Raw genomic sequence first — 12,995 nt, 5'->3', positions numbered from 1 at the left:
ATTACTCAGCTCCTTGTTATTTAATGTTGCAAGGCAGATAGGAAGAGTTGCATATGAGCTTTGCCATTGATTTATCCAGAGGTATTCTCTTCCTGTATAGATTTTTGCCCAAGGAACTGCTGCTTAGTTTTCAAGGCAAAGGTAGCCGTGCTCGCGCCAGGAGCAAACGAAATTCACCCTCCAATCAATAGCGGTTCAGAAATTAGTGACTTTCCAAACTGAAAACAGCACAACATTTTATCAGTCATGCCTGGGTGTGCTATTTATCTGCTCAGTGCGCAACACACAAACACACAAACATCCCTTCCAATATTATTCTCTGGTACACAAAGTGCCCCGTTTCAACCAAACTTCAAAATGGCAAATCCTATTACATCACAGATTAAACTAGACTCCGCCAGGACCCAAGGAATCAGAATAAAAGGATTACATAAGGCTCACACAGCTGTCAAATGCCCAAAAGAAGATGGAGGCCTTTTTCCTGCACCCAAGGGAATAAAAAGATCTGAACTGTTTAGTTGCCTAGAGTTTGTTCTTTATGCCTCAAAATAGCTGCAGTTGTAGATGTTTCAAGGGAATAATTACTTGTGGTCAGGAAACCATTATCCCCACCCACTACTCCACCCAACTCATTTGTATATCTGTTTCACATTATATTTCCTGTCCTCTGAATCACATGTTGTTGTTGTTGTTGTTGTTGTTTAGTTATTTAGTCGTGTCCTACTCTTCGTGACCCCATGGACCAGAGCACGCCAGGCACTCCTGCCTCCCGCAATTTGGTCAAACTCATGCTGGTAGCTTCGAGAACACTATCGAACCATCTCGTCCTCTGTCGTCCCCTTCTCCTTGTGCCCTCCATCTTTCCCAACATCAGGGTCTTTTCCAGGGAGTCTTCTCTTCTCCTGAGGTGGCCAAAGTCTTGGAGCCTCAGTTTCAGGATCTGTCCTTCCAGTGAGAACTCAGGGCTGATTTCCTTAAGAATGGAGAGTCTCCTCCAGCACCATAATTCAAGAGTCTCCTCCAGCACCATAATTCAAAAGCATCATTTTTTCGGCGATCAGCCTTCTTTATGGTCCAGCTCTCACTTCCATACATCACTGCTGGGAAAACCATAGCTTTGAATCACATAGTTGGAAGGAATCCCCCTGAAATGCAGGAATCTCAGCTAAAGGATCCATGACAGATGGCTGTCCAACCTCTGCTTGAAAACCCCAAAGGAAGGAGAGTCCACCACTTCCCAAGGGAGGCCTTTCCACTGTCAAATAGCTCTCACTGTCAAAGTTCTTCCTAATGTTGAGTTGGAATCTCTTTTCTTGTAACTTGAAGCCATTGGTTCAAGTCCTCAACCCTCTGGAACAGGACAAAAAAAGCTTGCTGCATCTTTCATGTGACAGCCCTTGAGATATTTGAAGATCTCCTCTCAGTCTCCTCTTTTCTCCAACTCCCTCAAGGTTCCTCATAAGGCTTGGTTTCCAGACCCTGAAGGAGCGTCTCCACCCCCATCATTCAGCCCGGACACTGAGATCCAGCGCCGAGGACCTTCTGGCGGTTCCCTCACTGCGAGAAGTGAGGTTACAAGGAACCAGGCAGAGGGCCTTCTCAGTGGTGGCGCCTGCCCTGTGGAACACCCTCCCACCAGATGTCAATGAAATAAACAACTATCTGACTTTTAGAAGACATCTGAAGGCAGCCCTGTTTAGGGAAGTTTTTAATGTTTGATGTTTCATCGTGTTTTTAACATTCTGTGGGAGCAGGCCAGAGTGGCTGGGGAAACCCAGCCAGATGGGCGGGATATAAAAAATATATATTACTACTACTACTACTACTACTACTACTACTACTACTTTATCATCTTGGTCATCCTCATCTGCAAACATTCTCTAACCCCTAGTGGTGCAGCAATAAAACTGTTAGCACATTTGCAAAGCTAAGCAGGGTCCAGTATGGTTTCCTGTTGGATGGGGAACTAGTATGTGCTAAGGTTCCTGCATTGCAGCTGGTTGGATTAAATGACCAACCAGTTCCACAATTTTATGGTTCTATAAGCTAAAAAAGGGAAATGTAATGAAGTGTGGTATACACATGCATATTTTCAAAAAACAAAAATGTCCTGCTCACTGACTTAAATCGCATGCATTTTATTTTTTTATTTTTTATTTTTATTTTATTTAAATAGCATGCAGTGTGTTTTCTTCACCAAAAATTTCACAGGCATTGCTGAAGGGCAGATAAAACTGTTGTGATCCAATTGGCCACCCTACTCTGGAATATGGCCAGCTGCTTTGGCAAAACCACTCTGGGTATTAACCTGGAGGGCTCCAGCCCACGTGTCTGCAAATGGAATTAGAAAAACAAAATGGGTGAAGGGCCTTAACTGTTCAAAATATTAAAAGAGAATCCGCACACATTCTGAGAGCCATACAAACACTTTCAGAATGTTCTGGTTGTCAGGGTGCAGTAAGCTAAGAATGCACCAAACTTCTGATTTGTGAGTGATGATGATATACTTGTATTATTTTGAGAGACATTTCATGCACCACTGCTTAGAAGGAGGCATGTATGAACACTGCCTTTTTAGATGCTTTGAGTAGTCATGGTACCTTCAAGTACATACAGACTGTCATGGTCCTGTTCATAGACGATTGAAGTCCCAGCAGCGGACATCAGGACTGGGGGCAAAATGGTGGGGTGGGAGCAGGAACGGGGGTCCAGAAGCCAGGAGTCCAGGGGTTGGAGAGCCGGGAGTCAAGAAGCCAAGGGTCAGGAAGCAAGGAGTCAAGAAGTCAAGGGTCCGAGGATCAAGAAGCCGGGAGTCAAGAAGCCGAGGTTCAAGGATCAGGAAGCAAGAAGCCAAACACAGCAAGGCAGGGAACATGTTGCTGTGGCAAAGAGCCGAAGGGAAATGCTGACCTTATACCCCTTCCTGGCTCTTGCCACCAGGTGCTGTGAGTTACCAATCGGCCTCACCTGTGAGGCCGTGCCTTGCCTCTTCAGAACAAACTTAGGAAGGCCCCAGTCCTGCAAGGTCCTATTGGTCACAGGGCCTGGCTCCTGCACACACTCATGACACAGACCAACATAGACCATGATGTGGAGATAGCCTAACCATTGAGCTAATTACTGTGAGTCAGTCCAGAGCACAGTGCCACAGAATATGATAACCACATCCCCTCAATCAGCCTATATAGTAAAAAATAAAAATAGACTAAAAAGAGCAAACGATCGACCTTATGCTGAACTGATAAGTAGAATGAGATGCTATGTTAATTCAGATTTCAGTTCTAAGGCATTTTAATGGAGTCCTGTTACTATGGGAAACATGATACTACGTGTAATGAGAATGTGATATACCGATAGTGCCATATAGCATGGTGTATTGTAAGCAATGCTACATTGTGCCATTGTGCTACATTGTGGCCTGACACATTGCTATAATAAAGATGCAAAGGCGTATGTGTATATGCGCTGCCAAGCCCAGGCAGCACTAAAGGCCAGCTGCTGTCTCTTTCCCGACACATGGCGCATGTCCCCTTTCCAAGATACATGGAGTACGAGCACTAGCCTTATTGTATATCACAGGAATGCATGGGCAAATCCTGACATGACTTAGAATCATAGCTGTCAAGTGTCCCTTATTTGAAGGGACAGTCCCTTATTCCAGCGCCATGTCCCGCTGCTGTCCCTTATTGATGGATATCCCTTAAATTTCAAAGGAAGCAGCTCCTCTCCCTCCCTCCCTGCCAGCCAGGGAGGGAGGCTCCAACTGTGTTGCTTGGCTGTGTTGCTCACCCAATAAGGAGTCTAAAAACGACTGGGGGGTGGAGCTTGCATGACTTGTATGTGGCTAGTTAATGCAAGCTGAGGGGGTTTTTGAATGCTGGGCGCCATTTTGTTGCACGTGCTGCTGCAAACTTTGCAGTGCAAAGCCAGGCCGGGGAGCCATCTTAAGTTGAGGCTGCATAGGCCTTGTGGTGCATGTGATTCAGATTCTATTCAGTTGAACCTCTGGCTACAAAGTTGGTTGGACAGTGTTCTCGAAGCTACCAGCATGAGTTTGACCAGACTGCAGGAGGACAGGAAGACTGGAGTGCCTGGAACAGGTGAGGCTGCAGGTCCCTTATTTTGGCTGCTGGTCCCTTATTTTCAAGGCTGCTGGTCCCTTATTTTCAAATCTGTAAGTTGACAGGTATGCTTAGGATCTGGGGAAATCACCTGGGGCTGTATCCAACTAATGTATTTCACTAGTGCGAGGATTTCCACTTGCACAGCGCAACTCCATGCTGCCATCGATTCAAAACAGAAAGGACTGTTAAAAAACAAGGTCTCTTTCGGCAGAAACCTATTTCTGCGGAACAAATTCTGAGGCCCTCTCACCCCAAATCATGGTCCCTCAAAAGATTTACCTTCCACTCTGGGGATTTAAGTCCTGTGCAAATTACTTTGAAAGTGCTCCCACGCTCACTGGAATTACAAACCTTCCTCTTCTGCTTAAATCCTTAAAGCAGCTCGGCCATAAGATTATCCACTTAAAATCAATCGGGTGCAACAGTCCTGCCTTTTCTGGGGGCACCGGATCAATTCTTGCCACACTTAGGAATGATGCATTGCATGGCGAGTTCCCGCCTCCCCCCAGTGGAAATAAAGACACATGACACAGATATTTAAGGTTAATGGGCTAAATATGGCCACAACTTTATTGGTTACAGGTGATGAGCGGTATTGGCTTAGGCATTGGTCCTAACCGACTATCCGGCTTCAGCCCGATTGCCTGAAGTCCGGGAAGGGTTAACCACCAGTAGGGGGAGTCCTGCTGATGCACATCAACTAGGAACTCCCCCGGGGTCACCGCTCGGGGGCGTGCCTTAGGCCCTCACCTTCATAGGCATCGGACAGGGCCATGCTCTCCGGAATCCTTTATCGGACTACCCTTCAATATGCGGGGGAGGTGATGTGCTTCCCCCCCCTTCCATCTACATAACAATACCAATGCCTAACTGCCACTCAAGCAAAAGCTCGCCGCCAATACCCTCAAACCTGCAACCAATCCCTAATCCCAGCCATCAGTGGCAAAGAGAGAGATCCCAGGCTGCCCCTGCGTTAAATGGAGCAGGCCACGCCCCCCCAGGCCAGCCGATTGGCTGTCCAGGGGATGACGCGATTGGGATTCCCTCAATCGCACAGAGGCTGAGAGCCAGCCCCCGTTCGCATGGTGGGAGGGTGAAGCCCACAACCCCACCTCCTTTCTACGTCGGAAGTGGCTTTCCCACAGCATGAGCGCAATGCCGAAGACAAGCGCTAAAACTTAGAAGACTCGGCTTCTGCTTAAAGAAACACCAATGGTGGGAAAGGGAGTGACAACTGGGGAAACTGCAAAGAAAGTAAAACCCATCTTCCTGCTCTGCCATACTGGGGTAAAGCCGTCTTCTTCTGTTTGTTCCAGCGTCAGTTTCAGTTTATTGGTTAATTTTTCTAGGAAGGCTGCTTCCCATACTATTTGATACCATTGGTCCATGCTTACTCCTGAAAGGTCTCTCGAGTGTCTGGTTATGGTGTTTCTGGCTGCTGAAAGTAGGTGGGTTATGAGTTATTTGTGGTGTAAATGGGCATTATTGTCTTGGAAGATGTTTAGTAGGGCCAATTCTGGGGTGATTTCTAATACTTGCTAAGTTATTTTACATATCCACCCCCCACCTCACCCCGCCCACACAGTAATTTATAGCAGCTTCCCATGTTACTGGGCTTCTTGGTTTGATGGAGAAATTATTATTTAAAAAAAAAAAACTTGGTTTATTTTTTGGGTGGGAGCTAGAGAGGGGCTTTAGGTTTTTTTTTAATCTCCTCTTTAGTGGGTAGGAACATTGTATTGTCTGCTGCTTGCATCCTGCAAAGTTTTCTATTACTGTTAGGGGAGGGGCTGGTGCTTGGGTTTTTGTATTCCCAATATATGGCATGGAATATTAATGTGTTCTATGGTTCCTAACCCGTTTTTCTATGGTATGATGATTTGTGCATATATATTTAAGTTGCTTGGAGACCCTTTGGGTGACAGGCGATGGAGAAGTTTCATAAACAAATAATAATAAATGTGAATTTTAGGGTAACTGCACTAGAGATCACAGCACTGCTCAGCACAAAATTGATTTTCTGAGGCTGGCCTGAAACATTAACCAGCAAAGGTTCCCTGGGACTACTACAACAATCTTGGCTGGGCCTGTACTGAAGGACAGGGGAACTCCCTGAAATATGATTCTGTATTTATTGGTGGGCAGAAGTATTAGCCATTAAGGTCACCTCTTTTGCATACATTGTGGCCAAACTGACCCCAAATCCCTTGAATACAATTATAATGGTGGTGACAGATACAGTCGCTGGCTTTGTGAAATCCTGCGCTTCACGATGCTAGCAGTCTCAAACACAGCATTGCTTCAGAATTCGAAGAAACCAACAAAATCAATCAGCAGGTAAGATCAATGCAGTTTCTAAAGGTTCAGTCCATCATCTTGATTCAAAATGGCATCCAGTTGTATCCAATTGTAATAATAATATTCTTCCGCACCTTCTGAAGCTTCTTGAGGCATTGGTTATTTTGCAGTTGGTGGCCCTCACAGTGCCACATCCAACCAACCTGGCTCTTCTTTCTGGATAACTGATTGACACAAGTTTGGGAAGCTGAATCCCTCCTTTGCCCATCAATTCTCTCTTGAAGATCTGTCTCCACCTCTGTGGAAGAACTAAAAGTCCAGGTACCTAAGCGGAGTTTAAACCCATTAAGTCAAAGCACAATAATTTAATGGCTGAATTAATAAACATACCTTCTGCTTGGCGCTTTGCTTCAGGCCAATACGGGACTGGCTTCTGGACTGTGAAATAAGCAAGAAAGAGAAATATGATTTTGCTGAGGAGGGGAAATTGTGTGTTTTTTAAACGTCACATTAATGCTTTCTTGCAGCATTAATTCCTTTCGAGTTCTGGCAAAATAAAGTGCCTTCTTATAGTGATTAAGGGTGGTATTCAGATACATTTTAATTTCAGGGGCACGGGTGGCGCTGTGGGTTAAACCACAGAGCCTAGGGTTTGCCGATCAGAAGGTCAGCGGTTCGAATCCCCACGACGGGGTGAGCTCCCGTTGCTCGGTCCCTGCTCCTGCCAACCTAGCAGTTCGAAAGCACATCAAAGTGCAAGTAGAGAAATAGGTACAGCTCTGGCAGGAAGGTAAACGGCGTTTCCGTGCGCTGCTCTGGTTCGCCAGAAGCGGCTTAGTCATGCTGGCCACATGACCCGGAAGCTGTTTGCCGGCTCCCTCGGCCAATAAAGCGAGATGAGCGCTGCAACCCCAGAGTCGGCCACGACTGGACCTAACGGTCAGGGGTCTCTTTACCTTACCCTGAGTAAAACATAGTTGAATACCACCCTATAGCTTCCATTCTAACCCACTTACCTGGAAGTAAGCCCCATTGAATTCACTGCTTTCTGAATAGACATTGCTACAATTACACTGTAAACCGTAGCTTAGCATTAAGTACAAAGTGGGTCTTGTGCAACCTTAAGAGGTTCCCTCAAAGGCACTGACCCCAGTTTAAGATCAGTTTCTCGGCATCTGGGTTATTTGCTTTTCTCAGCTCACTCAGCCTTGTTGCTCTTGCTCTCTGTGCAATAATTTATGTGCACAAACACACCAGCCCTCACTTTCCTTAGAGATGCCCGACAGTCTGCTGAGCTTTAAGATAGTATCCCATTAACCAAGATAAATTTTAAGGTTGCCGCAAAGTGTTTGTAGATGTAACAAATGTTAAGGAAACCAACATCAGACCAATAAATAAATGAAGAGACTGCTCCACACTGGATGCAGTTTTATTTGCTGAAGAATTGAACTGACATCCAGCAGAAAGGAAAGCATTTGAACAAGTTCCGAAGGGTATTTACTTATTTATTACATTTATAGCTCACCGTTCCTCCGAAGAGCTCAAGATGAACATTGTTCTCCTCATCCCCATTTGTAGCCTCACAACAACCCTGTGAGGTAGGTAAGCATACCCTCCATTGTCCAATTTTTAGCAGGACATCCCGGACTGACAGAAGCTGCCTGGGCTTCTGATCCAAATTCGAGATGTGAAATTTTGGCTCCTGTGCTCTGGCCACACCAGCTGGCTTCTGGAAGTACGTCTGGGGCAATGCCACTGCCAGAGGAGGCGGAGGCCACGACGGTCGGCACAGAATCTCCCAATGCCACGCAGGCCAGTGCAGCCTTCTGCTAGCCTGTCAGGCAGCAGAGTGTCTTCTGAGGCTGAGGAGGAGGACAGCAGGCAAAGATAGGAGGACAGAGGGGTGAATGGGTGGACAGGTGAATGATGGGGACAGTGGAATGGAGGGGTGCCCCAAGTTGCTCTCCCAAAATGTTGAGGGGGGTATGGCTCAGAGGCAGTGACTGCTTCAAGGTCAACCAGGGAGCTTCAGGGCCATGTTGAGATTTGAAACCTGCTCTCCCAGGTCCTAGTCCAAGATTTTAACCACCACGACCTAGCGGCTTTAGTGGTGCTCACTAAAAGTGAGTGGCACTGTGGTCTAAACCACCGAGCCTCTTGGGCTTGCCGATCAGAAGGTCAGCAGTTCGAATTGCCGCTACGGGGTGAGCTCCCATTGCTCTGTCCCAGCTCCTGCCAACCTAGCAGTTCAAAAGCACCAGAGTGCAAATAGATAAATAGGAGGGAAGGAAGGTAAATGGTGTTTCCGTGAGCTCTGGTTTCCGTTACAGTGTTCCATTGCACCAGAAGCGGTTTAGTCCTGCTGGCTACATGACCTGGACAAATGCCGGCTCCCTCGACCTGAAAGCGAGTTGAGCCCCACAACCCCATAGTCACCTTTGACTGGACTTAACCGTCCAGGGGTCCTTTATCTTACCTTTTAGTGGTGCTCAGTCACACTTTATTACTAGGGTGCCATATGGCGGCCTACCAGTTCTCAAGCCTCATTAGACAATAACATGCTCAATAAACTTAGATTTGAAAGCTAAATAAGGTCTATGCGTCAACAGAAATTCCATGGGAGTACAGGGTGTTGCCCTGCGCTTCCACCTTCCTGTGAATCTCAACCTTCCTTTTAACTGGTATCATTTCCGAAAAAGCTAACTCGAGGGTCCTGTTTTTCATTCTCCTACCTAGCAACCTAAATTTTACTGCCAGAACCACACAGCTAAATTCCTCCATGCCATGTGCCATGACCAGTGACTCCTCCTCAGCTCTGCTATATTTTAGAGCTGTATTTTATTCCTGAGTCAGACCACCGGTCCATCCATTTCTATACTGCAAACACAGACAGGCAGCGGGTTCCCCTTCTCCCTCTATCCCTGCCTCTCTCCTGTTTAAAAAGAAGCCAACATGAAAGAGTAATAATGCCGCTGATGTGACGCAACCTTGCTCAGCGTGCAAACCACTTATGTGTGTTGGCCCACCAGTTAAAAACCAGTTTCCTGGCCCAGGAATTGGGATCCCATGGTTCTCCAGATGTGCTGGGCTACCATCATCCTTGGCCACTGGCCATGCCAGCTGAGGCTGATGGGATTTGGAGTTCAACATCTGGAGGGTCCAAGGTTCTTCAACCTTGTCCTAGATAATCAAAAAGAATTATCGGCTGCTACCTGTGTGTGCTAGCAGAGGAGATTGTTGCCTGGATTGTGTGTGACCCATTCAATCCAACAACATAGGGCCTGCCTATCCATTAATCTCCCCTTCCCCTACTCTTTCCCCTGTGGTCTCCTCTCAATCCCACTTCATGAACTGGAAAACATCTGGCAGAGTTAACAAGACGAGCATCAGCAAACCCTAATGAATTTCTCTGGCGCGTCTGGGGGAAAGGCAGGGGCTGAACTAATGAGTTGTCATTTCAATTATTTAAAACACATTAAAACTTTAGGTAAGGAAGAAAAGGAGAGATAGGAGTGCTCTTGGCAGTACTTCCTGGCAAAGACGCCACAGACAGATAGGAAAGATTTGTAACAAGTTGAGCCTCTTTGCTTTACCTCCACCCACTTTTCAAATCACTGTTATGTTGCCATAACAGACTACACCTGAGGAATGTTGCCCTTAATGGGTGAAAAGGTTCCCAACCCTTGTTTAAATTGACCACGATTCCTCAAGTTTGGATGTCACAGGAAACCGTGGTTTGTTTAAAAGTGGAGGTTTAAAACAGGCTTCCTCAAACTCGGCCCTTCAGATGTTTTTGGCCTACAACTCCCATGATCCCTAGCTAGCAGGACCAGAGGTGGGATGGTGGGAATTGTAGTCTCAAAACATCTGGAGGGCTGAGTTTGAGGAAGCTTGGTTTAAGAATTTATCTCTTCCTTTCAAGTGTGAAATAGGGGGAGAAGGGAAGCAGTGGCAGAGGAAGCTGCTTGGGCGCCTGGGGCGGCGCACCCAGGGGTGAGGCACAGTGCCCATAGGGGCAGGGTGCACCACGGGGCATCCGAAGTCTGCCTGCCTCCTCATACTCAGCCGCCCTACAGCTGAGGGGGAGGCAGCGGGTGGACCATTTGGGCAAGGCAGAGCCTGCGCATGCCCAGGCCACCATGTTTCTCCCAGGAGAGACATGTGGCTCAGGCGCGCTGCAGGCCCCGCGGTGAGTGGTGCCTGGCATTTTGTCACACACACACACACACCCTCAGTGGTGACACCCGGGCGGCCCGCACCTAACGCCACTGAAGGGAAGGGGAGCATGCAAGCCCAAGTCCCTCATAGGCTCATTTGCATGCCAGCAAACCATGGTTTCTCATTACATTTCAACTGAGCCAGAGCAACTAGCCTGAAGCCACAGTCAGAGCGTGCAGAAGTGAGATTTGAATCAGGGGACTTCTTGTTCCACAGCTTGCTTTCGTAGCCATTACTCGATGCCGGCTCAGTGTGTTAATAGGATTCTGTGACAAAAATTAAGTGGCTCACTGATGAAGTGTTCCTCGGAGCTGACATTTCCAAAGGGTGCAAAGGTTTCAACGGGCAGCGGCATAGGTTTTATCAATGAAAAATAATGATTGTTGGTTCCCCTGTAACACTCGGAGCATTTATCACATTATGAGAGCCCGCAGGTCCTTTCAAATTAACATCCCAAAGTGCAAGGGTATCTAATGGGTATTGATGGCACTTTAATTAGTTTCCCAATAAAGTCCATATGCTCCTGTCACCTCTGGGTCAATGGTGAAAATATCAAGTGACAGGGAAGTGGGTGGGGGAGATGAGAATTTGAGTTGTGTTGGGCATCAGTCTTGGGACCAAGGACTAATCTGGATGAGTCCTGGTTTCTACAGGTAAGATCCCCGGCTGAAGCCCCAGAAAGTGCCTTTCCATCACTGTAGACAAAGGAACCTGTGGACTGTGGACCTAATCCAGCCCACCAGGCCATTTTGGGCAAACAACACCCACCCACCTTTCCCTGGCCTTATCAGGGGTAGGGTTTGGGAAACTTCAGGTGCAGCTAAAAGTAGAAATTTACTGACAAGGACTGTAAAGGAAAATTCACAAACTGCTGCATAAATGTTAAGAACTGGGCACACAGAATGGGAAAAAATGAGTGACAGAGAGAGATCACAGTTGACAGATTCATCCATCCATGCTTTCCATCTGCTAGGTAAAATGATTTAAGTGCATCTTGCCAATTGAAAATAAGCCACTTTGACCATTCACAATTAGGTTACTGTAATGCTAAATTTCTGCCATAATCTTATCCTTTTAGCTGCACCAGATGATCCTATTTCCCAGTCTGGCAGCTGAACAAACCAGTTGGAACCATTCCATGCTGGAAAGAGATTGCCTCTGCTGCCTCATGGTGATCATGAACTGCTCAGAAATATCCCAGCAAAAATGGGTTTTCACAGTTATGTAAACATAGAGAATAACCGGGGAATAAAGGTAAAGGTAAAGATATCCCTGACCATTAGGTCCAGTCGCGGACGACTCTGGGGTTGTGGCGCTCATCTCGCTTTCAGGTCAAGGGAGCTGGCATTTGTCTACAGACAGCTTTCTGGGTCATGTGACCAGCATGACTAAAACACTTCTGGTGCAATGGAGCACTGTGATGGAAGCCAGAGCGCATGGAAATGCCATTTACCTTCCTGCCACTGCGGTACCTATTTATCTACTTACACTGGTGTGCTTTCAAATTGCTAGGTTGGCAGGAGCTGGGACAGAGCAATGGGAGCTCACCCCATCATGGGGATTCGAACTGCTGACGTTCTGATTGGCAAGCCCAAGAGGCTCAGTGGTTTTGAGGCATCTGATCAAGGCCTGTATTTTAAAATGAGCTTAAAGATTTGCAAATGTTTTCATGCCAGGCAGAAAACCAGCTGGCTAAGGACTTTGGCAGATGTTTATCCTCCTGGACAAGGGCCCCCCTGATTTATAGCAGGAGCCAAAGTTGTAAAAGGGAATTATAGGCTGGGAGCAAAGGTTACTGACCCTACATATTATACAATCAAGCTGCAAAAACGCTAATTAAGAGTTAGTAAATAGTAGGATTTATTGTTTAACAGAAAATAATACCATGTGCCTCCCATTAGAGACTTTAGCCACATTTTCCTAAGGTTAAAGGGCAAGAGCTAATGGGGAAAGCAGCTGGCCGAGAAAGGGGGGTGTAAACTGAAGAGTTTTAATTTGAAAATGCCTTTTCTTCTAAAAAGCTATCTATGTTAATGTATGAGATTTGTTGGCTTAAATGTAATTATGCAAAGGATTTAGAAAGTAAGAAATGTTAGATTCTTATGTTAGATTCTTATTTCATTGATGGTGTGTGAGAATGTGAACCCAAGATCTCTGTTTAAGACAAAATGTAAGACACAATGGGCCATCTGTTTTAGCCATCTATTTTGGAATGGAGGGGCAACAAGGGCAAAAGGTGATCTGGTAATTAAGGTGCCTTGTTGAGGCAAATGTAAGATATATGGCTACTTGTTTACCATTTATGGATAGAAGGAAATATAGCTCTTTGTCTCCCATAAAAGGTAATAGGAAATG

At 46.4% G+C, this 12,995-nt stretch overlaps 1 protein-coding gene across 1 annotated transcript in view; it reads right to left on the bottom strand.

Moving 5' to 3' along the window:
- RASGEF1B (RasGEF domain family member 1B) overlaps nucleotides 1–12,995 on the bottom strand; it is a 249,594-nt gene that overhangs the window by 208,351 nt on the left and 28,248 nt on the right. Inside the window, exon 2 of the mRNA XM_083756618.1 lies at nucleotides 6,813–6,860. Coding sequence (XP_083612744.1) covers nucleotides 6,813–6,860 — 48 coding nt within the window. The remainder of the gene's footprint in view (nucleotides 1–6,812; nucleotides 6,861–12,995) is intronic.

This window comes from Podarcis gaigeae (assembly GCF_964106915.1).
Source record: "Podarcis gaigeae genome assembly, chromosome: 9".
Taxonomy (NCBI): domain Eukaryota; kingdom Metazoa; phylum Chordata; class Lepidosauria; order Squamata; family Lacertidae; genus Podarcis; species Podarcis gaigeae.
The sequence above is the reverse complement of the archived record's forward strand: the minus strand, read 5'-3'. Positions and strand labels throughout refer to the sequence as shown.